The following is a 26,986-nucleotide window of genomic DNA, read 5'->3' on the forward strand; positions in this document are numbered from 1 at the left end:
AATCATCACTTGCTACTTTGACTCTAGCCGATCCTACAAATTAGTAGAATAATAGTAAGTGATACCATTACGTATTTTGTTGGAGCTAAATCTCTCAACTCACACAAGAAACGGAAAGCAAGATTTTTGGCCTCGAGCTGCCTCTCACAGCCGAGCTTTTCTCTCCTTCTATTCCTCTTTCTTGTTACCAAAACAACCGAGATTACAATGCCTTATATTATAAGCCAGCAAAAACGGCTCGGCTCGGCTCGGTCCAGCTCGTCACGAGCTCGCCTCCGCTGAGCCGAGCCTGGCTCGGCCCGAAATTCCGGCGAGCCGTTTTTGCTGGCTCGGCTGGGCAGGCACGCAGCTCGGGCTGGCTCGGCGAGCTGGAGGGTAGAGGTGTACGGAGGCAGGCGGGAGATCCGGCGACGGAGTCGTAGACGATGTGGTACGACCAGAGAAGGTTCCCATCGAGCTCCACGGCCCCGTCGTCTACTTCTGCGACCTCGTCGTCGTCTTCTACCTCTGCGACCCTGTCGTCGTCTACCTCCACGGCCCCGTCGTTGCCAGCGAGGGGCGAGAACAGGCCGAGGTCGACAAGGAGAGACCGGCGTTGGCATGATTGAAGGCGGCGGCGCAGCATCATGGCGGCCATATGGCCGATGCGGGCAAGAGATGAGCCGCCCAGCACCTGCTCCTAGCGGCTAGCACGAGCACGTTGTCCATGGCGGCGGCCGACGGGAGTTGTGCAGCGGCGGCGGACCAGGAGAGTCGTGGGAGAGAGACGAGGCTGAGACAGATCGAGGAATCGTTCACGTCGCCCTAATTCCCCTCGGCCTTGGGCAGTTGCGTCGTGGGCTTCGCCATGGGCTTCGAAATATTGGGCTGGGCTGCCACTGTAGCTCTCGAGCCAGCAGCCCGAGGGCAAAACGAGCCCATTTTCGAAGCTCGGCTTGAGCTGAAAGTGAAGCAGGCTCGGGCCGAGCTGGCCCGGCTCGTCATGGGCTCGGTCCAGCTCGCCGAGCCCAGCTCGTATGTCCAGCCTGAGACCGAACCAGCACCCGAGTCTGGACTGAACCGGGCCAGTTCGCGACCAAGGTCCACGTGGCATGCCACGTCAGCCCGAAAGGTGGGGCCTGTCGGTAAGAAAACATTGGGTTAGGGAGAAAAATACTAAAAGGGGTAATTAGTGGCAAATGTTTGCTTAAATGGGGTAGAATTTTAGAAATTCTCTTAAATGGGGTAGATTGTGTCAAGAAAATGAAGAGAGGAGGTAAAAAATGGACTTTACTCAAAGGTTTTTCCTTGGCTATGGATAAAAGGGAGGATTAAAGTGAGAACGGTGCTTAGGAGAAAGCAGATTATTGCCACTGATGAATGTCCTTTTGGCTGCAATGCAAGTGAATCTCCGACTCATCTCGGCTGGTTTTTCCACGTTCTATCTTACTCTTTCAATTGTTGGGGATTAATACTGTGGGTGCATAACACTTGCGCCTCCTGACAAGATGGCTGCTTGGGAGACTGTTTTTTTTTGGAACGAAGTCAGGAGGGGAGACCCCTACCTGAATTTTGATTAAAAGGAGCCTGAGGCTCAAAGTTGCAAAGCGCCTGAAACCGGCAAAAGTGAAAATAATTACAAGGCAGGACAGAGCAAACACAAGGAAGCAAAGGAGAAAGAAAAAAATTGGTATTTAATCAGGCCAATCTTCAATCCAGCGGTTGATCGCCTGTTTTTCCTTGTTCTTCAAAGTTGGGAGACTGTTGCTGCTGCTATTCTTTAGAATATTTGGCTTGCCCGAAATCACAAGGTTTTTGATGATGGCAACATTCCCGTGTCTATCTTGGGAAGCAATGTTCAGAGACATTGAAGCTATGGTCTCATCGTTTAAAAGGCAAGTAGAGGTTAGCTGCTCGTCGGTGGATATAAGATTGGCCTGCATAGTTCCTTTCTTCTTGTTCTTCTTTTCTTTTCCTACAAACTTGTGGTACTTAATTATAAAATTTGGCTGTTGTAATCCTCCTGGGACTTGTACTGTTTGGAACTCCTTGGTTCCGTTTTTATAAAAATTAGGTAGGGGTCTCCCCTCCCGACTTCGCTAAAAACAAAGGTTCCAAATCTGGGCGGTGTTACATATCGGAGCGATTAGAAGCTTGAACTTCTCATCCGGCGGCAAGCGTCGTCACGGTCCAAACTGAATCCGTGCTGTGGGAGGATAGTACTCTTAGGCCCAGTGCTGGAAAATGGGCAGAGAAGAAAACGTACTCCGTAATAAGGCTTAACTAGTCCGTCTCTGGTCTCTTGGCCCAAATACTCGAGCTGAACACCTCTCTTTTTTTTTCTCGGGGCTTTGAAACTTCAGATGTGGCCTCTCAAATATGCTCCAAAAAAATGTTGCCTCTAAAAAAAATGAAACTTCAGATTTGGATTCGTATCTCCATGAATAAAAATTTGAATCCAAATGCTTTGAGATAATTTGCATGCCAACCTGTTTTTACATGACTCCATTTCTTTATCTGACAACCATTATTCAGGCATTCGCGGACGACACCACAGTCACAGATACAATTTGGGCGAAACACTAAGATCAGACTTTCCTTGAACTCACACGAGAAAACACGCGGGGCACTAAGGCCAGTCCGCCACCACCCTTAATACCATGGCTGGAAGCCTGGAACCGGAGAAGTAAGAATGGTGTTTGCTTGAGAGGAGGATGCCGGCGCTATGGCCTGGTTTGACAGCTTGTCGTGTCATGTGGGCGCAATCGCGCGTGCATGTGTAGTTGACAACTTGAATTAGCGGAACACATCGACACACCGTGCTCTGGTACGATCAGTGGATGATTGGATTGACTAATGGTACACACGATTCACGATTCTTCCGTCATTCATTCACTCGTGCACCTCATGCTTAATTACATTGCGCGGGGTTCACTCCACCATGGTACAAATCAACACATAACTAGACAAAGGTACAAGTTGATCTACGGCGTACAAGTACACATGCATGCATATATCGATCGTCCGATGGATGGACCGATATATACTACAGCTAGCTGCTAATTCTCATTTAGCTCCCGGGGGCGAAGTTGGTAGCAAAGGCCCATGCATTGTTGTTGACTGGGTCGGCGACGTGGTCGAAGAGGTTCTCGACGGGTCCCTTGCCCGTGACGATGGCCTGCACGAAGAATCCAAACATGGAGAACATGGCGAGGCGGCCGTTCTTGAGCTCCTTGACCTTGAGCTCAGCGGCGGTGTCTGGGTCGTCGGCGAGACCGAGGGGGTCAAAGGCGCCACCGGGGTAGATCTTGTCGAGCCCCTCACCGAGAGGGCCTCCACCAACACGGTAACCCTCGATGAAGCCCATGAGCACAACTTGGCATGCCCAAATGGCGAGGATGCTCTGCGCGTGCACGAGGTTAGGGTTGCCCAGGTAGTCCAGGCCGCCCTCGGAGAAGATCTGCGAGCCGGCCTTGAACCACACCGCCTCGCCGAACTTGACACCATTCTTGGAGAGGATCTCCGGGAACACGCACCCGAGCGCGCCAAGCATCGCCCAACGAGAGTGGATCACCTCGAGCTCCCTGTTCTTGGCGAACGTCTCTGGGTCAGCTGACAACCCCGCGGTGTCCCAGCCGTAGTCACCGGGGAACTCGCCGGTCAGGTACGACGGCGTCTGCTCGGAGAACGGGCCCAGGTACTTGGGACGGTCAGGGCCGTACCTATATATACACGCACGGTCATTTCATCACCATTAATTTCATTCAGGCGAAGCCAATTGCGCGGTACTTGATGCATGTAGTACATAGAAATGTAGCTTTGGACGAAGAAAAAGATATACTTACCAGATGCTCTGGGGTGCGCTCTTGACAGTCCGGCGCATGGTGATGCGGCCGCCGAAGTCGCCGACGCTGCGGACGAGGTCATCGCGGCGTGGGGCGGTGCCGAGGAAGCTGGTGGTCTGGTGCAGCGCCGACGCGGCCATTTCGATCCCAATTCAAGTGGTAAGGTCAGTGAGAGATGAGCTGGTGGCTGGTGTTGTTTGAGTGAGGATGCCCGGCTCGGGGAGGTGGATCTTTATACGGCGCCTGAGAGGCGCGGGGCGAAGCTGGTGGACGCGCGGCGAGACACGTCCCCGCGACCCAATTGGCTGCTGCTTCGCCTCTGGATATGGCGCGGTATCCATCCCCCTCCACGCGACCACTCGTCGGCCGCCACCTGGAGCCCAAGATCGCATCGCCCACATCCTACACTATCCCGACCATATATGCACATATGTGCTCTGTTTCATTTTATCACGGTACAATACTTGCCTAGATCCGGTGAAACCGTGACAAAATCAAACGACACCACCCACCAGTTTTCATCTCACTGATCGACCTGGTGATGCGAGGTGATTGAACCTCTCGCAGATGTTCTTACCTTGCTCCGCTGGATAAAGATATTACGGTTTTGTTAGTTCTAGGTTGTCAGATTTTTAGTTAGAGATAAGTTGATTTTTCGGCCGTTGGATATGATTTGTGCTTTAAAATTTGCAAAGGATGATGAAAAAAAAAAGATTTTTTACACTGGATCATACTGCTCCTCTTATCCCATCCGTCCGCTGTGCCTCGAGATTCGTGCCCGACACCACATAGTGAAAACTGCCTTCTGACTGCTGCTGAGTCCCACTCCTCATTTTCCTTCTTCCCCAACCTCAAGCGCCTCTCTCTCTCTCTGCCCCTCTCTCTCTCTCCCCCCCATGGTGCTGCTCCATGTTAGGCGTCTCTCTCTCCTCTCCATGGTGCTGCATTGCCGCTCCATGTTTTCACGCCTCTCTCTCCTCTCCATGGTGATGCTCTCTCTCTCTCTCTCTCCTATCCATGGCGCTGCACCAGTGGCTGCGGCGGCGACGGCACGGCCATGTGTTGGAGGCGGCAGCAGGCGGTGCGCATGTGGTGGCGATAGCGGCCAACATCGTGCCATGTGCTTTTGGCGAGCCAGTTTTTTTCTTCGGCACACTATAGAAGAGGCCAAGAGGGAGTGGTGTGCTCGAGACTCAAGAGTGACTGAAGCTTTCCCTGAAAAAAGAGAGCAAAGTGAGATCTAAATATTAATCTAATGGCTCTGATTCGTCAACTTAGATCTAAGCCTTTTTTGCTTAAATCAGGCAAATTAGATATAGCAACGTCCGATCTAAACCGTCTAATTTCTTTTGAGTATAATGTGTGTTTTTGTTTGGCTTCAGTTTCATTGTTCCATGCGATTTGGTTAATTTTTTTATACCAAAAAAGAGAGATTTGGCTAATTTTAACCTGAAGATTGGTGGATACTGAGCATCTCCAATGGGGTCTCCCAAAAGCTATCCCAAATGTCTCTTTGGGGGATATGGATATTTTGTTCTCAAAATCATTCCCGAATGGCATCCCCAAAACGGACAAAATTTCCTCTTTGTCCGTCCCCATCCTCAAATTGGCCCCAAATTTGGGGAGGTTTGGGGTGTCCGGAGACCGGACACACACTCACTTCTTATCCGGCCCGATCTCACAAAAAGCAGAGATTCCAGTCCTTCTTCCTCTCCCTCTCTCTCTCTCTCTCTCTCTCCCCCCTCCGCACATAGTGGAGCCGGAAGAAGTCATGTGTTGCATGCGAATAATGACAGAGGTCATGTGCTGCATGCGAATTCAAAGACTATGTGCTGAAGGAACCAGTCATGCGCTGACACATGGCATCTTATACCATATACCAATAAAATATATCATATATCATTTACTGACACCATGTATTGAACCACATACATTGACTGATATCATATATCATTGACTAATACCAAGGAAAATATCATTCACATAGCATATACCAATCCATATACCATTGACCCATATCATGTACCATTGACTCGTAACAAAATATAATACTAAGGTGGGTCGGCCCACCACCACGTGCCAGCTTGTGCCGGCACCACTACATAGCGGTGCCGGTAGAATCGCCGCTTTACGTCTACCTCCCTCTCCCTGCTTTCTCTGCTCCCTCTCTCGATCTCTCTTCCTCTGACTTCTCCTCACCATCTCTTCTCTCTGGGCGGCGCCGAATCCGACCGGCGCTGTCTCGACCGCCGCCGCTCCGCCGCGGGTCCTTCCGCGAACGAACTGCTCTGCCTGGGCAAGCTCCACAAGGTCGCGCCACTGCAGAAAGCATCCGCAGGCTGTGGAGATTCGCCCGGACCTCGTCCTCCGACGGCAGTACCAAAGCGGCGCCGGCGTTCAGTCCAGGAGCACATGCAGGGACGAACAGCAGGGTCAAGCTTCATCCGCTAGCCAACGTAATCAAAAGACCGGTCTGATGGAAACTCTAGACAATTCACTTATACACTTCAACACCCCGCCCCCCTCACGTGTGACGGGAAGACAAGTCAACACGTGTAAACTCAGAGGTATGGTGGTTCAAGAGGCCAATACATGAACAGAGGGGGTAACAACAATTTTTAATATAAATTGTGAAAGCCAGGACTTGCCGTTGGGTGACGAGGGCAGACACAGGGCGTACATATGTCTATTTGCCCTCCAAACGGACAAAATGAGGACATTTGAGGGCAAAATTTGGAGGACCCCATTGGAGATGCTCTAAGATCTTGTGGTGTTGCAGTTATAAAAACCACTCCCTCCGTCCAACAAAAGATGTCTTAAGTTTGTCAAAATTTGAATGTATATAGACATGACTTAGTGTATAGATGCATTCAAATTTAGTCAAATTTGGACATCCTTTGTTGGACGGAGAAAGTATTTTTGTAAGGCGGTTATAAGAACTACTAGTACTACACAACCGCGTTTTGCTTTTCTTTTTCCTAAAATTGAACTAGTACCGATCAGCCTATATATGCATCTTCACGTTCTATTAATATCTACACTGATAACTTATTGAGTGAAAGAAAAGGTTTTAGGAATAATATATGTATATGAAAATTTAGAATCACGTATGAGTTGGACACAGTAACAGAAACTTGTAGTATAGAAGTACTCTATTTCCCTACTACCTTAGACAATATAAATATTGAGACCATGTTACTCCCTATTTAATATTCAGATTTCTTTTTGTTTTGTTCTTGTTGCTGAATGCAGTTCAATGTATTGCTCTAATTTGAGTTGTCCCTATAATTATTTTTACAAGTTTTGAAAAAAAGGTAGTGTATGTTAATTAAGAACCAAGATTCATACAATCATTCATAACCACGCAGGACAGCACGGAATTACTCAACACACCTCCAGTGCACACCTTACTGCAGTAGCTAGCTAGCTCATGAGCCACATAATTGTTCTCTCTTTTAGTAAAAACGAAGCGAATGCCAGGATCAAAAGTAGTGACCTGTGGAATGTCAACCACCATTGAGCATCTTGAAGACCGATTATCCGCCAAGGAGTAAAGAGCCTGAATGAAGGAGACGCAATCGCTTTCAACAATCAAAGGTGCCGAGGAGTGTTGCCTGGCTATCTTGAGGCCCTGAAGACAAGCCACACCCTCAGCCATCTCTGCATTAGGACAACGAGCAATGGCGTCCCAAGCTGACAGAATTACGGTGCCATGTTCATTGTCAATCTTCATGCGCTAGCCAACGCAACCAAACGATCGATCTGATGAAAATAAGCAATCCACTTATACGCTTCAACACCCCGCCTCACGTGTGACGGGGAAGATAAGTTAACACATGTAAACTCAGAAGTATGGTGGCTCAAGAGGTCAACATATGGACGGAGAGGTAACATCAATTTTTAATATAAATTGTGAAAGCCATGACTTTAACATGAGACATTTGGCTTTGATACCATGTCAAACTTCATGCGCTAGCCAATGCAACCAAAAGATCGATCTGATGGGAAGGGCTAGGCAATCCACTTATACACTTCAACATTGATCAAGGAGAACCGCACCCCAAGTAACAATGTTCACGCCCGACGAAAAGCTAGCATTCACGTTGAGTTTGAGCCATCCCGTGTCTGGTGGTCTCCAGGCCGAAGGTGGACAAGGCTGGACAGTTGCATGTTCCTCTGCTCGGGTTGTACTACACGATTTTCCTTCAAGATCAGGTTCCAGCATCTTATCCTTAATTGTCATCATGGAGTTTGCATAATTGAAAAGAAATTGTGCCGAAGGTTGGATCGATGCATCTCCTTTCGCAAAGATGATATCATTCCGGAGATGCACGCTCGCCACCATATGAATAGGAGTTTGGTACGGGAGTCCTCATTCACCTGATCGAGTAACACCAAAACCCAATCGCGCCCAAAGTAGCGAATACCAGTTTCAGGTGGCAGCGGCATGAAATCCATCTTCAGGCTCCATGCCACACATGGTGCAAGTCTCGTGGATGTTTTTGAAGCGATGGTGGTGATTAGTTTGCACAGCAAGGGAAATTGTGGCTAACTTCCAACCAAACACCTTGATTTTGGGTGGAACCTGAGGCTGTGTCTTCCGTCAGACCTTGTGCTATTACCGGTGTTAGCAAGCTGCAGCTTGAGGTTGAAAGGGTTCAAAGCAAGCCTGTAAGCACTGCGTACATTAAAAACTCCAGATTTTTCATGATGCCAAGCGATGAAGTCATCCATTTGTTGTTCAGGGATACGGGTCTTAAGAATTTCCTCTGTATCAAAATCATGGAACATGTTGCGGATGACCTGCTCATTCCAAACTCGGTTGTCCTGATCAATAAGACCTGCCACATGCCGGAGTCTCGACTGACTTGCTCTGCTAGGGACTTGCAGTGCCACGGGGAATCCAGTTGTCCCGCCAAATTTGAACCCTATTGCCCTTACCAATCCTCAAAATCAGTCCCTTCTTAAGCAACTCAAGCCCATGCATGATACCCTGCCAGCAGACCGAAGTGTTCTTAATAAACACCGTATCGGCGAGCTCTCCGTTGGGAAAATATTTCGCTTTGAGAAGGCAGGTGTAGAGGGAGTCCGGAACCGTCAGAGGTCTCTGAAACCAATGCTGCCATGCAACTTAGGTTTTATCATTTTCTCCCAGCCCAGCCAGTGAACCTTCTTCTGATTAGTTTCGTCTCCCCACCAGAAATCACGAGACGAATGTGAGATGTCAACAGAGGTTAGGAGAGAACTTAAAGATACTCATTCCATAGGTCGGCATTGCCTGAATGACAGACTTGATAAGAACCTCCTTACCTCACTGGATAAATATTTTTCACACCAATCTGAACAACGCTTAGTAATTTTATCTTTGATGGACTGAAACTTTTTGTCTTTCATGCGACCCTCGGGAACTGGAAGGCTCAAATATTTCTCTTCAAAACTTGGCGAATGTACCACCAAAATATTCATCACCACATTGGTGTTATGCAGGCTGCACTTGTTACCCATCAAGATTGTGCATTTATTTGGACTGAGCATCTGACCTGCCCCTTCCTCATAACAATTCAGCAAGTGTTTGATCGTCTGAGCCAGGTCAGCATTGGCTTTAAAGAAAATGAGGCTGTCATCGGTGAAAAGAAGATGAGAAATACCCAGGCTTCGGCAAATGTGGAGCTTCTAGATGCGTCCGTTGTTGATTTCATTCTGTAAAAGGAGCAAAAGACCGTCTGCCATGAACAAAAAGAGATAAGGCGATAGTGGGTCTCCTTGTCACAGACCTCTGGTGGGTTGGAAGGCCTACAGCAGATCCCCATTCAACCACACACGGTATTTAACAGTCTTGACACATCACGTAATCCTAATTAATCCAAATCGGGGGAAAACCTAAACTGCTCATTGCTTGTTCGGGGAAGGACCAATCAACACGATCATACGCCTTGGCGAGATCAAGCTTATAAGCAAAAAACTGACCTCGAGCTCTTCTGGATCATGTGTAGGCACGCAAAGGCAATGAGGCCACCTGAATGCCTGGTACATGCTAGATATGCTACTAACAGCTGCCAACCCGAACTGATGAATCAATGATCTCATTGTTGGGTGTTGACAACGTTGTTAACACATAGCTAATTGTTAACACATGCAAACTTCTTCTGGGTGCTACTTGTTGCTCCTTAGAGATTTGTGAATGCTATTTTTTGAATGGTATAAAAAATGCTCTTAGGTGCAAGCTTCCGCTACTGCTTGCAATATACACTACAAGGAAAAAAAAATAAACATAGCATTAGCCACGAACTATTGGTAACCAAGCTGTTTGGTAGCTATATGTATAACTATCACAACCAAAGTACTGGTATGTACATTGGTTACTATACATACGTTGTTGGTAGCCACGGATATGTCCTTTGGTGACAATAATGGCAAAATTGGTCGTTAGATATTCACTAGGGACTAGAGTGTAGCGACCAAGAAAGGACCAAGTAGTGTCACTAACAATAGATCACATATTTATGTTAACGAACTTAACAAGTGGTCGCGAGTATTTAAAGAACCGAGCCGAACCATGCTTTTAGATCATTATCGATAATGAGCTTAATGATCTGCTCCTAGAATGATCCAAGCTTAACAAACCGAGTTGTTAACAAAACGAAAGGCTCATTAGGTAGCCCTAATTACACTATCATTGCCAGGAATGGGTGATGTGTGGTAGTATCCAGGAATGGGTGATGTGTGGGACTGCCAGACTTAACACAAGGAATTAAATGTGCAATATTTACTTCTCTGTTTTTTATGTCTATATATTTAAGTTTATTTCTTCTTAAATGCACAATATTTACACAATTAAATGCACGACCTTAAATATATAGGCATAAAAAACAAAGGAGTAGATATTGTGCATTTAAGATAAAATATAACATATATATATATATATATATTCTTAAATGCACAATATCTACTCCTTTGTTTTTTTTATGTCTATATATATTTAAGGTTGTGCATTTTGAAAAAAAAATATTTTTCTTAAATGCACAATATTTACTTCTTTGTTTTTTATGTCTACATATTTAAGGATGTCTTAACTCAAAATTTATCAACTTTGATATAGTTTGTAGAAAAAATCAACATCATTAATGCAAAATATATGCAATATGAAAATATGTTTAATAGTAATTGTAATGGAATAAATGCATACAACGTGGTAGTGTACTCCTGCCGGATAACCTTAGCTACCAAGCAAACGCAAACTCTGTCTCCTCGGCCCTATAAATGGGGCGTGCAATCCAGCGGCAGCCTCAGCAAAACACAAGGATATTTGCTTCAGAGAGAGAGAGACTCAAACTCTGAGTAAGTGAAGCACCTGATAGAGAAAGAGATAGAGAGAGGGAGAGAGAGTTTTGAGACCGGCTGATCGAAATGGCGAGGCAAGGCGTTTTCTCCATGCTTGCTATGGCATTGCTCCTCGGAGCCTTGGTCTCCATCCCAAAAGGTAATCCACTCTCATCATCTTCCATTCACCATTGGATACTTGATCACCCAATTTCCTTAAGAAGGCTAATGAAGTTACTTGTGCAGGCGTGGAATCCATCGGGGTGTGCTACGGCATTAGGGGCAGCAACCTACCGTTGCCGAGCACCGTGGTGAGCATGCTCAAATCCAACGGGATCTCCTCCATGCGCCTGTACGCGCCGGACCACGCCGTGCTGGACGCCCTGCGTGGCACGAACATCAGCGTCGCCATTGGGGCACCCAACGACGCGTTGCCTGCCCTGGCCGGCAGCAAGGTCGCGGCCGCCGCGTGGGTCAAGGACAACATCAACACCCAAGCATACCCCACGGTCTCCTTCCGCTACGTCGTCGTGGGCAACGAGGTCGCAGGTAACCTCACGGCGCACCTCGTCCCGGCCATGGAGAACATGCGCCACGCGCTCGATGCCGCTGGGCTGGGTCACACCGTGCTGGTCACCACGTCTGTGTCGCAGGAAATCCTGCACGTGTACAGCCCTCCCTCCGCGGGGAACTTCACCGCCGAGGCTGACTGTTTCATGAGCCACGTGATCCCCTTCCTGGCACGCACGGGCGCGCCGCTCATGGCCAACGTCTACCCATACCTGGCCTGGGCGTGGAACACGAGCGCCATGGACGTCAAGTACGCGCTCTTCACCGCGCCCGGCGTCGTCGTCCAGGACGGTGCCTACGGGTACCAGAACCTGTTCGACATCACGGTGGACGCCTTCTACGCGGCCATGGACAGGCACAACGGCGGGTCGCTTGTGAGGCTCGTGGTGTCCGAGAGCGGGTGGCCGTCGGCCGGCAACAAGGAGGCGTCGCCGGACAACGCGAGGGTCTACAACCAGCGCCTCATCGAGCATGTCGGCGGCGGCACGCCGCGACGCCCGGTTGCCATTGAGACGTACATCTTCTCCATGTTCAACGAGGACCAGAAGGCGACCGGTGTGGAGCAGCACTGGGGCCTCTTCTACCCCAACATGCAGCACGTTTACCCCATCAAGTTCTCATAGCTTTCTTTTTGGAGAGGAGCTTCTGATAGCTATATAGCTGCGAGCCTGGAGGATGAACCAGCCCACTGGAGCGCAAGACTCGGCCCCACAAGGCTTCGACAACTTCCAGCCCGTGTACGCGGTGCCGAATGGCGTACCTGAGTCGCTGGCTATTTGTAGCTTTCCTTTTGCCCAAATTTTTTTTGTAGCTTTCCCCTACCTTCCTCCTCCTTGGCTTTCTTGTAACAGGCGATGCCTTAATAGACTCTAGTGAATTCGAATTCACCGCAGCAATTCCGCGAGCACAATCCCTCGATCTCGCTACTCCTGTGTGGTGTTAACTCTGGTATCAGAGCTGCAATCCTAGACAAAAAAAATTCACCGCCTACCCATCCCCACCAGACTTGTAGTGTCGTTCGCCGACGAGCTATGGAGGTCGAAAGCTTCACCGGTTTGCAAAATCATGGAGAACCAGAAGAACACACTCTCGGATGCGTTGGAGGACCAGCGACGGTGCAGCGAGAAAGTTCTCACATCTGTGGGGGATCTACAGATTCAGGTGGATCGCGTCCTCAACACATCACGGCGCACGGCGTCTTCTCCGCATGCGCCGCTGGAGGACATGATCGGCCCTCATGGGCACGGTGATGACAAGCTTGACCGGGGGAATGTACATGATACTTCTGAGGTATATGTCCCTCCTCCGGCGAGAGGTGCGCGTAGCTCCCGTGCCGAATCCCCTCCCTCTCGCCGTAACTCACCTCCCCCACACCACCGCACTAGCTATTCCCCGCATGGATAATTTCCCACGATTTGATGGATCCTGCCCCAAGTTGTGGCAGCATCGGTGTGAGGATTATTTTACCTTTTATGGTACCAATAGATCGATGTGGATCACCCACGCGTATCCTCTTGACTGATTGCCTGCAGAATCTGGAAGACCAGCGCCCGCCGTATTGCCAAAGTCTTAACCCTTCCTCGCGCTCGAAGGTTCCTGGACACCATCAAGAAAAAATGGCAGCACGGCGGCCCTTCGTTTCCGCTCGTCGGCCCAAGCGATGCTGGCATGGCTTCCCTTGGATTTGTCTCACCGGCCCGCGCACAACACCCGCAATAAGCGCCAAGGTCTTGTTGCTGTTCACGCGAGGTTTTTTGTTTAGGCGTATTGGCTTTGGACTGAGTGCCATCGGGCTACGGAGCTATGAGCATAAAAGGCGTCACATTCCCTAGCCACCGTCGTTCCCCCAACCAGGCCAGGCCAGGGGCAACCAGTTTGCGTCGACCCGGACCGCGGACGGAGCGTCATCTCGTCCGCCCTAGCGCCATACTGGCCCGCCCATCAGCCACATAGCACAAAGCCGCCCCATTTCCATCCTCAGACCCTAGCTCTAGGCCCCGCCGCCGCCGCCCTCGCTGCTGCCTTTGCAGCCGCCCGATCTCTCTGCCGCGCCTATCTCGCCGCCCATCGGCGGAGACCGTGGACAGCAGTCGCCGCCGCCAGCCGCCGCGACGCCATGGCCGATAGCGACTCCGAGTTCTTCTTCAAGCACTTCACGGACAGCGACGACGAGGACTCCGACGGCGATGGCTGGTGAGTGCTGCTCTTTGGTACCGTCAGCATAATCAGGTCCGGCGTCCAACTCGTCGGGGGTCAATTAGGGGCCGTGCTTACGTGCTGGCCTGCAACAGACAAGCCGGCCATCTTCTTCTTTTCAGTGATTACTTTCATCGCACAAATCCAGTATTTCCTGCCCACCTGTTCCAACGCCGGTACCGGATGGGGCGGCTGCTGTACAAGCGTATCATGCAAGACGTTGCCGTATACGATGATTACTTCATTTGCAAGCCGGATGCCTGCGGTAGGATTAGGTTTTCCAGTTATCAGAAATGCACGGCGGCAATTCGGATGATGTCATATGGAGTTGCCGGCGACAGTCTCGATGAGCATATGTGGCAACATGTAGGAAACCAGTAGGGATTTCCTACTTATTTGAGTGTTTGAACTATATTTGAAACAATATTTGTTTAATTATACTATTTGTATTGTATGATTTGTAATAATTCGGCACATTTGTTTGAATTTTATTAGCTTTGTGTTTGTATCTGAAATTGCCACTATTTTGGAGTTGATGTGTTTGTCAGACCAAAATGAGTCGCCCCGCTGGCAGCACTGCTCGACTCAAACGGACTGAGTCCGGACAGATGCCCTTTTCTATGCGTCCCACGATCCAAACGACCACAAATACTCGTCCGTCTCGGTCGCGTGGCTGGAGTTGCTCTTAGATATGGATCTGCAGGTGTATACCAGGCGGACGCACAAGATACAACGCCACCGTTAAGCAAGTGCACGGTTGACCCTCAGGGTCAAGGAAACGAAAAAAAAGCAATGGAATAGTATAAACGTGGCGCCATGAGTTGCGCGGAATACGCCTCCACCAGTGTCAGCGTTTGAGGGTCGTCCCGAATTGATTGGCGGCGGGGCGGCTTGTGGAGGCAAGGCAACCGGCAACCGCGCATGGTACGACCTCGTCCAGGAAGCGCCCATCCTACCTACCTGCGCACCTACCGTACCGTGTCAAGGTCCAACCGCAACTAGTCTACACGTCCAACGTTTTAGACCGCATCGCCTTGCTGCTTCTTCCCTTCCTTGGGTCTCTGCTCTGCCCTGTTCTTTTATATAACATGTGGATCAGTCTTGCTCTCCTTAACAGCAACCACCGACACTCTGCAACTGCAGTTTCTTCTACTGATCACAAGCCAGCCATGATGATTCTTCAGGTCACGTTACTTCTCCTCCTCCGTGCGGCGACCGGCTCCCAGCTCGACGCTCTGGCCGCGTCGTGCTCCGGCTCGCGAACCTTCGCCGCCGATAGCTCCTTCGCCAGCAACCTCCAGAGCCTGATGTCCCTCCTGGAGACCAAGGCCCCGGCCATCGGCTTCGACATCGGCACGGCAGGCGGCCGCGGCGACCAACGCGTGCACGGCCTGGCCATCTGCCGCGGCGACATTCCCAGGGCGAGCTGCGCCGAGTGCATCCGCTCCGCGACGGGCCAGGCCCAGCGCCTCTGCCCATCCAAGAAGGAAGCCGTCCTCTGGCTCGACGGCTGCATGCTCCGCTACTCCGGAGAGCCGTTCTTCGGCGAGGTCGACGCCGACCACGTCACATTCGTCCCTGAAGCTGCGGGCAACAGCGTGATCCAGAGCGCAGCGACAACATCGGCCGATCTCGACAGGGAAGTCGCGGCCATGATGAAGAGGCTCACGAGGACGGCGTACCTCTCGCCGCTGCTGTTCGCGGCCGAGGCGGGCGGCGGGTCGAAGCAGCATAGGCTGCACGGACTCGCGCAGTGCACCAAGGATCTGTCCGGCGGCGACTGCAAGCTCTGCCTCGAAGCCGCTATTGGTAGACTGGCGGCGAGGGGATGCGCCAAGGAGGGAGGGCAAGTATTCGGTGGAAGCTGCAGCTTGCGGTATGAGGTGTATCCGGTTTTTGATTCCTAGGTTGGTGCCTTCAATCGTTGTTTTGTAAGCTGTAATTAACGTGTGAGGTTACCATGTCCATATTGTTCATACAAATTCTCGTGTATACGTGCAAATACAAGAAAGTGCGATTTCTGCTTCAACTTTGGATGGAGTGCTTTGACATTCTCCACTTTCATTAGTTTGACCCATTTCTATTTTCAATGGTGGACCACACATGGAGGTTATAATTAAGGGTGTGCGCTTCGAAAACCAACTTTAAGCCAACAGTCCAAAATACTGTCACACCAGGACGAATAGGCATTTTTCTGGATTTACCGAGAGTGTGGCCGCATCCTATCCTATATACTCGTGGGGTTATAATTTGCACTAAAACCACGATAAATATTTAGGAACGAAGAGCATACATACATAATTGCTCGTTTTACGTTGCGTTTGGCACCACGATGGAGTCCATAATCATGATTGCTTCACCCGCTTTTGTTTTTATTGTTTGGCTTATTCATGTATATTATGTCATGATAAATTATCGAGTAAGTTTATAATAGTATAGTTCAGCAACCATAAATCGAGACTTAGAATTAAGTTGGACAAAAACAAAAGGAAATTAAATAAGAAATTTATTGCTTGTGGTTGTCCGAGTTTACGAATGCATAACTAATAGATCGAGGCACTATATAGCAAAATAATTGGAGCACCAAAATTTCAACTGAACTTTATAGGTACATCCGTATATGACATGCGTGTGTAAGCTGATGGATCAGTTCGGACTGGAATGACAGAATGGTGTTCTGATTCCCGTCATTAGTGATACCAATTCCTATTCCTAATCGTCCCTAAAATCGGATGAATACTACACTACTACAAGTTGACTTCAATAGTTTAGCATCGAGAGACGTTATGAAAATCGTAGGCATCGATAAGCATCTGCTCCCTCCATTTCTAAATATAAGAAGTGCTATCTTTGTGCTAAGTATGATCAAGTTTACAATTTCTTTTTTTTGACCATTAAGATCTACAATATCAAATGAGTATACTATGATATACAATAAACTAATTTAGATCCCTCTATAAACTAGGTCAAACGTGTAAGACTTTTGACTTATGACAAAACAAGAACTTATATTTAGGAATGGATGTAGCATGTTCTTTAGGGGATACAAGCAATTGAAGCAACACCTTATATATAAGACAAAATAAAAAGAATAATATGGTTTGCGTACAAGTAACAGGTAAAGAAGCATACACAAACTTGTAATTAGCAGCAAACAGATTTGTGTGTGACAGGTATGCAAGGAGAATAGTAATTGGCAAGTAACGTGGCGTCATAGTCAAGTTGCTCGAGACTACCCTAGTTAATCCCAGGCATAATGAAAATTAGCACTTATTGAATTATTGGAGATAACTTAGTTAACAGAGAGCGTACTCTGGCACCGACCACTGAACCCGATACTCAGTTACACAAGCTATTCAAAACTTTGGTGGAGGATGTTTTGAGCGATCATGCAAACTTTATGCAGTGTTACAAAACACCGTCACCAAGACAATTGTAAACCTGCAGAGCAGCAGAGGCTAGGTCGTTTTACAATTTTGACTAGCACAAGCCTATTGGACGACCTGTCTTTGATAAATTTGGCAGGGTAATTACATGCACACTATGGAACACAAGGGACAAGGGTCAGACTCTACACACTAAAATCAGAGGGCCGCTCCATCGAGTAGACAAGAGGTAAAATCATTGTTTGCCAGCTCAATTTTGTCAGCCTTGACAACTGCGCTTAGTAGAAGGGGTGCAAAGCTCCGATGAGGGCCATAGAAATGAGGAAAGTAGTTAGAATCATCAGATGCCTCATAAATTAACCCATCTGCAAGCTGAAAATCACAAGACGAGCAATTGTATATGTAAATGCCTTTGTAGAATAAGTAGTACATGAAATCTGCAAAATTATGAACTTGGAGTACTATATAAAAATTTATCCATCTAGAGAAACAAGCAATCAATTAATACATGGCAGTTTATGCATGTGTCCTAACTCCCAGATATAAGTAATAAACATGAGCACTAAAGCACAGTAAATGCATATCTTAAAGATAGATATACAAAAAATTGGTAATTTCCTCAGTAACAACAAGAGGATGAAATATAATGGAATTTTAAATATCAATAGTACCATGGCAGTGTCAATTTGTAGCAGGTACAGATCAGTCCGTCCAAGGAAGAAATTCTTTAGTGTCATCTTCACCTACACCAGGTCAACGATTAGTTAAAACTTGGTTTTTCAAAAGGATCAAGATATAAATAAAAGAGACAAATATGGATGGATGGATGGATATGACTCACAGATGGAAATCAAACAATGTCCATTGGAATATCACTATACCTTGTGAATACGTAAACCATCACCAAATTAATAGAGGAGTATTCTGGAGAAGATGTGCAAAAAATGTTTTTTTCATGAAAACACATCCAAGAATGCATCATAAGTTTGATTAAATTTCTTAATACAATAAATTTACAGATTTTGATCTTCTTTTGGTATACGCTATTGTTCTTTTCAATAGCATTGATCTACATATCGTTTTCATAAATATTTCTTCAAGTGCTTGCCAGTATCTGGCGGATCACTACTCAGCACCATCCTTGATCCTTGTTAATAGAAAGATTCAGTCAGAAAAGTTGTGTACTGCGGATTATTAGGTGGAACTGGAGCAATAAGCCCCAAACCTCTACGCGGCAAGCGCCAAAGGCACACCAAACCTTTGCATGCCAAAGCTAATCAAATAGGACCATCGAGAAGAGATCAAAGTCCTGAATCAGCAAAAGCAACAAAACATTAAGGATATTGCACCTTCCAACAACATGTAAACTCATGAGTGCATAGTCAACCCCTAACTCGATACCGCAAATTAAGAAAAAAAAAGGCAGAAATCTACCGAGATATCAGAGAAAGAATACACATCTGAGAAACGAGAGATTTTTAGAGAGCATAATTGAAACAAATCAAAGAGATAATTTTAAATGGGCATACCTGGCTTAGGTTGCTGAGGTGGATGCAGCCAGTGGAGCGGTCAAGGTCGCCGCCGAGGGTGCAGCCGGTGCGCTCAAGTTCGGCCCACTCATCACCTGTGCTGATCCGATACACAAACTCTTGTGGTAGCGGCTTAGCCATTGCAGTGGTGTGCTAAGAATTTCTTGTAACACCTCAGATATCAACCCAACCTGGACTGCAACCACAATCACTAAGTCCGGAAATTATTAGAATTATTGACAGAGTTTCTCTTGTATAAATGAACATCCAGGACAGGCCGTTAATAGAGATCAATGCTCCACTCCACAATAACCAGGCTACTAGCAGCAAGCAATCCTAATTCCTACCTCCGAACTTTGAAGTACTTGCTCACAACAAAATGTTAACAGCATGCAATCGAGTGTAGAATTATTCAACAGAAAATCATGCTTCTCCTGTAATGTTACGGACCGAAGCAATTATTCACCAGTACTACTCCACCTTAGCTTCATAGATTATTTTCTGAAGAACAAATCTTGTCTTGGTTCAAGCCCAACAGCAAGCATAACTGCATAAGTACTGCTCCAACCAAGCGGCACTAGAAGTACTAGGAAGAACGCTACATCAAACAAGCGCAGGTAAAGCGTCGAGTACCTGCTCAAGAGGTAACACGATCCCAGGGACGCAGGCGCCCGGCACGCTCCTGCGCGATGGTGGCTCGGCGTACGCGAAGAACGGTAGGCAGCGACGCTACCTGATGAGATGGCAGCGGCGGATGGTGAGCTCGGCCTGGACGGCGTTTGGCGGTTGGCAGCGGCGGCGGCGGAGCCAGCGGAAGAACCCTAGGCGGCCTGTGGCTGGACTGTACGTCTGTACTGGTTTGGGCGGCGATTTCTGCGGGCAGGAGAGAGAACTTGCTGCTCTGGCCATTGAGAATTTCTTTCTTTCTGTTTAGTCCAAAAGATTTTTTAATTATGAATACATCTGGGCTCGTTCGGCTTGTAGGATGTCACAAGATTTTAGAACTTAGAATTTTTTTTCTACATGTATTGCATATACGGTTTAGGATTTTGAAATCATAAGAACGTGAAAAGTAAAAAATTGGGATGTCACGGACACTTCAGTTATTATCAATTTTTCATGGAGTAGATACACTCATGATCACTCACTCACGGTCACTGAACATGATTTTGATTCTTAATTTAGTCACTGTATTTTGGAAATCAAAAGTTACGGTCCATGAACTCGACGAAATATCCCACATACGGTCATTGGTACCGTATTTTGTATGTATGGGTCCGCAGCCTGTGCCAGCAGCCCAGCTCAGTTTGGATTTTTGCATTTTCCCCTAAAAAATTGCAGAAAATGCACTTCGGTCCTCGTGGATCATTTTTCGGGGGGCAAAATGCAAAAATCCAAGCTGTGCTCGCACAGGCTACGAACTCGTAGGTAAAAATACGGTACCGTTGACCGTATGTGAGATATTTCGTCAAGTTCACGGACCGGGATTTCCAAAATGCAGTGATTAAATTGAGAATTGAAATCAAGTTCAATGCATTTTACTCTTTTCCATGAGATCACACCTAGGCCTCATTCGATTTGCGTGTTTTATGGTGAAATTTTACGGGATGTCAACCCTTAGGCTTTTTCGTATGGGTAACATTCATTTCATAGAAATAGAAATACTAGATTGGATTGTGTCTAAATTAAACTAATTCGTATAGATTCTTAGCATTAGGTATTATCTCATGGAAAAATCCTAGGAGTTTAAATGTGCATTCCTCTAGAAACTAACAAACTGAATGAGCACATATCATTCTTTTCACAGGAATAGAGATGCTAGATTCCTGATTAATTGTGTTCAAATTGATTCTTATCATTAGGTGAGACCTCATGAAAAAATTCATTGATTTAAGTGTGCATGATATCTCAATCTCCTACTTTCTTGTTCCAATGATTTCAAAATTCTGTAAACCGAATGAGTCATAATGGTTAAAGCTAAACTTCCTTAAATTTTATTCGAACTGAAATTGGACAAATTGATATAGTCTATGTCAATATATTGGTTTGAAATCAACTTTTGATCGTTTATGTGAAAATTGTTGTTTATAATTCTGATTTTCTTTTCCACGGGGGCTTATAGTCCCAAGGTTACATTGTTAAAGGTTTTCTTTAGGCTATGGAAAGAATTTTCTTAACTACTATACAAACTTCTTGTTTGTGTACTTTTTCATTTTGATAGGAACATAGGAATTTCATTAACTCATAGCCATGGACAAATCGTTAGCACACATGGTGTTGTTTGTGGATTTTCCTTTTGTCATCTCTGTATTTCTTGAGGGGTTGTTCCAAATTCGACCCTAGGCTCTTGGCACCAAACCATTTTCTCTTTGTCAAAACAGGTCACAGTATCTATTTTCATTGAAGAGAGCATAAGATGGCGTAAACAGGTTGTTAGAAACCGGGCATGTCACATCAACAAAAGAACAATATCATGTTGGAGTCACTACAATGAGTATTGAACCTATCAAGAATAAGCTTATGAACATGCATGGAACACAGAAACATGGAACTGAAAGAGCCCCTCCATTCGACTAGGTTCATCATTCATTTGCAGGTTCACCATTCTTCCGCAAAACATATTAGCGCAACATTGGCGCTTTCCGGGGCCAGTCAAGTCTGTCAAGAGGCCCAGAGCCTCTCCAGGCCTCGCTCGACCGAGCACTCAGGGGATGCTACCGAGAAAAGAAAAGTTTGATCTATCCAGGGGATGGTACTGAGAAAGAAAAGTTTGATCTATCCAAGGGGATGGTACTGAGAAAGAACAAGTTTGATCTATCCAAGGGGATGGTACTGAGAAAGAACAAGTTTGATCTGGAGCAGTAGGGTTGTCTCTGTGTGGGTTGCTCTTATGCTACCTTTCTGGGGTATCTTTTGGTTATCTTTCTCTGTCTGTCCGGTTGGGACAACTCGTACTTGGATGATAACTTTGTTTCATGCTTCGCAATCCCTCCATTGCAAGTTACAGTAATTCCTCCATGCTCCGTTGCAAGTTATAAAATGCGAAATTGATTTCACACAATAATATTAACGATGTTATATGTCGAAAATAATAATGATAAGACTAAATGGTCAAAGTTAGGTGCAACTTGACTAACAGTTTGGTTTCAGCACTGTAGGCTGAGGTCAAGGTAACTAATAACGGCACATAGGCTATACATGAGTAGTAGTTCCATAACAAAAGCTAAATGACATGGATCAAGCATTGCAGGGTTTCTCTATTCATTTCAATCGTCAGTTTAGTCGATCAGTCAAATCATGAGGTGTTGCTACTCTGGCCTGAATCGCAGACTTCGGGCAGTGCAAAGCTGAGGGTGATTATACGGACCCGGATATCGAGGAGGCGCTCCTTGAATTCCTGAAAACTGCTGGCTACGATGATAGTGAATTCCTATCCTGGCATTGTATGGAGGATGGCCAAATGAATCAGCATGAAAATGAGATAGCCTGGGCTGCTTATGATATCTATGCTGCCTCATCTCTTGTGCTCTTCGCTGCTGCTGCTGCTTGTGATAATTTCTCTTGCGCTTCTTGTTATACCTCTTCTCTCCTAACATTTGCCGACTCCCTTCTTGTTTAGGTACCTCTTGTTCCTTTTGCTGGTAGTGGTGCTCCTCATCTGGTTTTGGCTGCAGGTCCTGTGTCCTTTGGTGCTGCTTCTCTTGGAACTTCTGGTGCTGCTCTTCTTCCAAAGTTTTTAGATGCTTCTCACACTGCTCCTGAAGATTGTGCTGCTGATGTGGACTCAAAGCGGACAAACAAGCCACCGGTATACTTCGCCTTTTGCGTGCATATTCATGTAATAACTGAGTAATTTCTGCCTTGATGCTGGTTCGGTGGGCAGAATCAATATTGTACTCATCAACTGCCCTCCATGACGATATTAGGGCATTAACCTGCTTTGTCATGGCCTGGTTCTGATCAAGGGAAGATGAAAAGAAATTAAATCAGTTGAAAGGAAGTAGTATATACATATGGGAGCAACAACTTGCTCCTCTGAAAAAACAACTTATCCTGTGAAATGACAGGATGCTTTTTCCACAAAGTGAATATAACTTATTTTCAAAGTAAGATGAGAGTCTATTATATAAGTACTCCCTCCGTCCCATATTAAATGACTCAAATTTGTCTAAATATGGACGTATCTGTATACTAAAACACGGCTAGATACACGTAATAGAAAGTCACTTAATATGGGACGGAGAGAGTACTAACTACTCGACAGCATACAAATTATACTGCTTTTATATTTGTGCAAATTATACAAATTCAGTGCTTTTGAAAAGCGCTGAAAGCTGCTTAGTCACCTTGTATCAGTGAGTACAGATTTTGAATTGAAATTCAGAGTTTTGAGAGGTAAAGGAAATACTACAAGTGCTAAAGCAGATGACTGCATTGTTCTTTCTCTAGCCACTTCCGTATGAAATTCACTATTATAAGGGAAATTTAATCCGACATCTGTCAATTACTTCTAATTTCAAGATATAGGACAAACCAGAGACTCCGGTGAACCGTTTTCCTTGTTTATTATCTCTTGAGCAGTCTTCTTAGCCTTATCAACATATTCATTCATGATGTAAAGTGGAGGATATTTGTCAGTCAAATTCAAAACGCATGCAAGCCTGAGAGCATCAGGCTCTTGCCCATTTTCAATCAGATGATTGATTGAGTCTGCAGAACAATGACTAAACATCAGAAGCGCAACTGGAAAGCTAGTAGCACAAAAAGCTAAAATTGCAGTTAGCAAATCTAATATTTAAGCTAGCAGTTTAGGGGTATGAAGAGTTCAAAAGATATTCTACAACAAGTAAACTGCAAAAGATACATTAGTAATTTTTTTTATCAGTAACAGACATTATTATTGCAAGATGTGCATGCACGCATGATTACAGTAGAATGTATACTTCAGCTTGATATTTACAAAGTAGTAGTAACTTGCGCAGTTGACACAAATTATGCTTCGAGAGAAGGTGATAAGTTGAACAATACGACTTGGGACTAGTACCAAACCAATGTAAGATCTCACAAAAAAATTTATTAGAATGGTTGGAAAATATGTCAAGGACTTGTTCGAAATGCCACAGCTGTTTCCTGGCAAATTATGGTTTTCCAAGCTGACCCAAAAATGCCACAGCGATAAAATTTTAATTTTACAGCTAGAGATTGGTAACATCCAAATAATTGAATATAATATAAATGCAACTAGTTTCTGTCACCTTCCGTACATTTCTTGTGTTCATCTTAATTTGTATGGCAAGAGGTGCAAACAGGGAAACTCTTCCTACAGAGACTGCTCAGATTGGTCAATTACTTCTCTAGCTGGTGCCTGCTAGCATGCTGAGTTGCTGACCATATTGAGAAGGCCATCGTAGAGGTGCAGAGAGATCACATGGAACAGTAAGGTCCATCTTATATGGTCATTAGCTGCCAGAATGTTGACAGCGTTTGTATTTGAAGATTTAAGTGTGGAGAGCATTGGTTCACATCCCAACAATGAGCAAGCCGCAACGTCGACCACCCCTTCGTGGACACACTACCGAAAGTATCTTAATAAGCCACATGAAAATGACAAAGATAGGTTTGCCATTCTGTAGTCTTTTGGTAAGATATAACTATAATAACTAATGGTTGAAGCTAGTTTTGGAGACTGTCAGTGTGCAAAATGATATCTGCGAAATTAAATAGCATCTGCGAAGCGGTTTTGCCCAGGTTGAATCCAACCCGTAGTTGAACACCCCTACCACTTATAGAAAGGCAACCCGAGGGGACTTAAGTTAACAGGGCTTTGCAAGACAAGCTCATCGTCAACAAGGTGAAGTGATGCCTGATGTCACCGATTAATGAATAACCATGTAAGCGAAAAATATGCTAGTGGACTGTGGCATACATTAACTATAGCTTCATAAAATTGTGATTCAGAGCGAGAGGCATCCCAGCTTACCAGTCATCTTGTGAATTAGCCCAAGACGATTGCAGAGCTCAATGCAGTTTTGCTTTCTGTGGCGTGGGATGTTGCCAACGTGATGGATAATCTCACTAGCATCGAACTCCAAGGCAATGTTGTATGAGACCAGAAATCCAAAAAGGCCAAATATGGCCAGCCGGCCAAGGTCCTTGCAACTTTCAGGCTTCCCGATCATCTCCTTCCAGTCCTCTGCCAGCCGATAGGCGTGCTCCAGCGTGCCCACAGACGGCTCAGCAGTAAGTTTGCGAACACAGCAGAGCAGCCAAGAGCAGTTCTCCCATTGCTTGTCGCCCTTGGGCTCGGCTCTGGCCAGGAAGTCCCTGATGGCACCGACGACGAAGGCGTGGGGCTCGGGGCAGCCCCGCAACGCCGGGAGGAAATGGCGCCTGGCGCGTAAGCATCTCTTGTTGCGCCAGCAAAGAATCTCCGCCATCGTCGATGTGTCCATGTTGACGCTCGCCGCCACGAGATCCCGCCTAACGGCCGCCTCCGCAGCGCCGCCGACACTTGCAAAATCCGGAATAATCGGGCATCCCCACTCCTTCTCCTTCATCACCCCGTTGCTTCGGGAAGCTGACGGCGCCTCCATGGCTTCCTTGGCGTTCTCATTTTCCTCCTTCAGTCCAAGGCCAGGGGACGCATCGATTGCCTCCTCCTCATCGTCTTCTGGTTCTGGGCCGGAAGACGCCTTGATTGCCTCTCCCTCAACTTCGTATACTTGGTCGAGATACACCTCGATTGGCTCCTCCTCCCTCTCCTGCTCCTCCTCGTCATTAAGGTCTGAAGGCGCCCTGTTCGTCCGCTCCCCCTCCTCTTCATTGCTGTCTTGACCCTGGTCCCTCATGGGGTGCTCGACGTGGGACTCTTGGTCCTCCTTGCCCTGGTGCTCTGCGGGGCCGGTGGTGGTTAGGGCGGAGTGCTGGAGACCCTGGAGCTGGCGGAAGCGGACGTCGATGGAGGACTGGAGGGAGGAGATGTGAGCGTCGAGGTCATCCCAGTTGAACGGGATGGGGATTGGGGCGGACGCAACGAGGCGGTCGAAGGAATCCCTGAGATGCTGCTTCTTCGCCGGGAGGGCGGCGATGGCGGCCTCCAGCTCCGCGGTCGCCGACGCCATTGGAGGCCGGTTGGGACGACTGGGGACCGGAATTGAAAGGCGGAGGGGAGGTTGGTTGGGGTTTTAGAGTGTCAGGCTTTCTTCCCCTCAATTGCGATCTACGGAGTAATTGTCAATGCAGGAGTAACTTATTTGGTTTTTTTCTTTCGGATAACCCAGAATCTTTTTCTTTTATCCTGTTGATTGATAGAGGGTGGTTTTTGATTTTGTGTTTTTTTTCTTCTTCTTTCCTTTTCTTTTCTCGACTTAGTGACAGCGGCGAGTCACTCTAAAATGATCCTAGACTCCTGCTACTTATTCTAGGATTTGCAAGTCGAGTTAACTCTATCTTATTTGTGTTCGTGTTGGCGCTGAGTCTTTTATTTCGCAAGATATTAACATTGTAACCAATTAACAAAGCTCACCAGTTAAAGAAAGCGTTGTTTATCTATCCCTCCAATTCTACTGGTAGGCTTACTTAGAATAATTTTTTAGTGGAGTTTATTTCTCTTAACAATAGCTAAATGCACGCGGGTTGCTATCGAATTATTATTTCTTGTTTTGCATAAGTTGCTTAGATGTGTTTCTGCTTTTATTTTACCACATTTATTCAATTATCTCAAATGTAAATCAATCCAATCAATTATAGTCAAAAGAGCATGATAGATATATCTACCATATTGAATGGGGTCAATTGCATTCACTTCCTACCAATACATGGAATACGTTCAGTGAAGTGCACACGTATGGTCAACAACCCAGATTTTTATAAGTAAAAATATTTTTAATAGTCCTCGTGACGTTTTAGCGGTCAACTCTTTCTGTTGCTGTTTCTATCCCTAGCATCGGGATGCTCCATTCAAATGTTCATTGTAATGTTTAACTTGATCTCCTATAGCATATTTGAGGTTATCTTGTATCAAAGTCATGTTTCATTCCATGCAACAGAGGCAAACCAATCCATCTCAGCTTTTGGTGCATGTACTTATGATTATGTTATTTCTAATGTTTTTCATTTTAGACAAAAATGACAAGTCAAGAAACATTTGTGGACCGTAATC

The 26,986-nt window shown here is 46.4% G+C and overlaps 5 protein-coding genes across 7 annotated transcripts; 2 read left to right on the plus strand and 3 right to left on the minus strand.

Moving 5' to 3' along the window:
• Positions 1-2,828: 2,828 nt before the first annotated feature.
• On the minus strand, positions 2,829-4,045 carry LOC100842929 (chlorophyll a-b binding protein, chloroplastic). Its single transcript, XM_003562275.4, has 2 exons — positions 3,825-4,045; positions 2,829-3,701 (listed from the first exon to the last, which is right to left on the minus strand). The coding sequence occupies exons 1-2, from the start codon at positions 3,962-3,964 to the stop codon at positions 3,050-3,052; spliced, it is 792 nt and encodes a 263-aa protein (XP_003562323.1). The 5' UTR covers positions 3,965-4,045; the 3' UTR covers positions 2,829-3,049.
• Positions 4,046-11,134: 7,089 nt separating this feature from the next.
• Positions 11,135-12,561, plus strand: LOC100821973 (lichenase-2). The gene is made up of 2 exons (XM_010234665.2): positions 11,135-11,304; positions 11,391-12,561. The coding sequence occupies exons 1-2, from the start codon at positions 11,232-11,234 to the stop codon at positions 12,335-12,337; spliced, it is 1,020 nt and encodes a 339-aa protein (XP_010232967.1). The 5' UTR covers positions 11,135-11,231; the 3' UTR covers positions 12,338-12,561.
• Positions 12,562-14,972: 2,411 nt separating this feature from the next.
• Positions 14,973-15,939, plus strand: LOC100822281 (cysteine-rich repeat secretory protein 38). Its single transcript, XM_014899008.2, has one exon. It carries the CDS (start codon positions 14,999-15,001, stop codon positions 15,815-15,817), a length of 819 nt encoding a protein of 272 aa, XP_014754494.2. The 5' UTR covers positions 14,973-14,998; the 3' UTR covers positions 15,818-15,939.
• A 1,225-nt stretch (positions 15,940-17,164) lies between these two features.
• On the minus strand, positions 17,165-19,741 carry LOC100843233. Of its 3 annotated transcripts, none has more exons than XM_014899021.2 (4): positions 19,459-19,741; positions 18,826-19,021; positions 17,968-18,039; positions 17,165-17,668 (listed from the first exon to the last, which is right to left on the minus strand). In XM_014899021.2, exons 2-4 carry the CDS (start codon positions 18,964-18,966, stop codon positions 17,495-17,497), a joined length of 387 nt encoding a protein of 128 aa, XP_014754507.1. In that variant the 5' UTR covers positions 18,967-19,021; positions 19,459-19,741; the 3' UTR covers positions 17,165-17,494. The 3 variants fall into 3 exon arrangements, with proteins under 3 accessions (XP_014754507.1, XP_003562324.1, XP_014754504.1); XM_003562276.4 differs by having other exon boundaries at positions 18,826-19,036; positions 19,459-19,740; XM_014899018.2 differs by lacking the exon at positions 19,459-19,741 and having other exon boundaries at positions 18,826-19,452.
• A 2,135-nt stretch (positions 19,742-21,876) lies between these two features.
• Positions 21,877-26,057, minus strand: LOC100822591. The gene is made up of 3 exons (XM_003559656.4): positions 24,806-26,057; positions 23,360-23,535; positions 21,877-22,781 (listed from the first exon to the last, which is right to left on the minus strand). The coding sequence occupies exons 1-3, from the start codon at positions 25,944-25,946 to the stop codon at positions 22,134-22,136; spliced, it is 1,965 nt and encodes a 654-aa protein (XP_003559704.1). The 5' UTR covers positions 25,947-26,057; the 3' UTR covers positions 21,877-22,133.
• Positions 26,058-26,986: the final 929 nt, after the last annotated feature.

This window comes from Brachypodium distachyon, chromosome 1 (genome assembly GCF_000005505.3).
Source record: "Brachypodium distachyon strain Bd21 chromosome 1, Brachypodium_distachyon_v3.0, whole genome shotgun sequence".
Taxonomy (NCBI): Eukaryota; Viridiplantae; Streptophyta; class Magnoliopsida; order Poales; family Poaceae; genus Brachypodium; species Brachypodium distachyon.

Excerpts from the sequence above, each read along its gene's own strand:
- LOC100842929 (XM_003562275.4), bottom strand. The coding sequence starts at position 3,964 with ATGGCCGCGTCGGCGCTGCACCAGACCACCAGCTTCCTCGGCACCGCC. Across the intron at positions 3,702-3,824 it reads AGCGCACCCCAGAGCATCTG|GTACGGCCCTGACCGTCCCA; the intron begins GTAAGTATATCT and ends GTGTATATATAG.
- LOC100821973 (XM_010234665.2), top strand. The coding sequence starts at position 11,232 with ATGGCGAGGCAAGGCGTTTTCTCCATGCTTGCTATGGCATTGCTCCTC. Across the intron at positions 11,305-11,390 it reads CTTGGTCTCCATCCCAAAAG|GCGTGGAATCCATCGGGGTG; the intron begins GTAATCCACTCT and ends TTACTTGTGCAG.
- LOC100822281 (XM_014899008.2), top strand. The coding sequence starts at position 14,999 with ATGTGGATCAGTCTTGCTCTCCTTAACAGCAACCACCGACACTCTGCA.
- LOC100843233 (XM_014899021.2), bottom strand. The coding sequence starts at position 18,966 with ATGGCTAAGCCGCTACCACAAGAGTTTGTGTATCGGATCAGCACAGGT. Across the intron at positions 18,040-18,825 it reads ACCTCAGCAACCTAAGCCAG|GTGAAGATGACACTAAAGAA; the intron begins GTATGCCCATTT and ends GACCTGGTGTAG. Across the intron at positions 17,669-17,967 it reads TACAAATTGACACTGCCATG|CTTGCAGATGGGTTAATTTA; the intron begins GTACTATTGATA and ends TGTGATTTTCAG.
- LOC100822591 (XM_003559656.4), bottom strand. The coding sequence starts at position 25,946 with ATGGCGTCGGCGACCGCGGAGCTGGAGGCCGCCATCGCCGCCCTCCCG. Across the intron at positions 23,536-24,805 it reads GCTAATTCACAAGATGACTG|ACTCAATCAATCATCTGATT; the intron begins GTAAGCTGGGAT and ends ATTGTTCTGCAG. Across the intron at positions 22,782-23,359 it reads ACGGTTCACCGGAGTCTCTG|AACCAGGCCATGACAAAGCA; the intron begins GTTTGTCCTATA and ends TCCCTTGATCAG.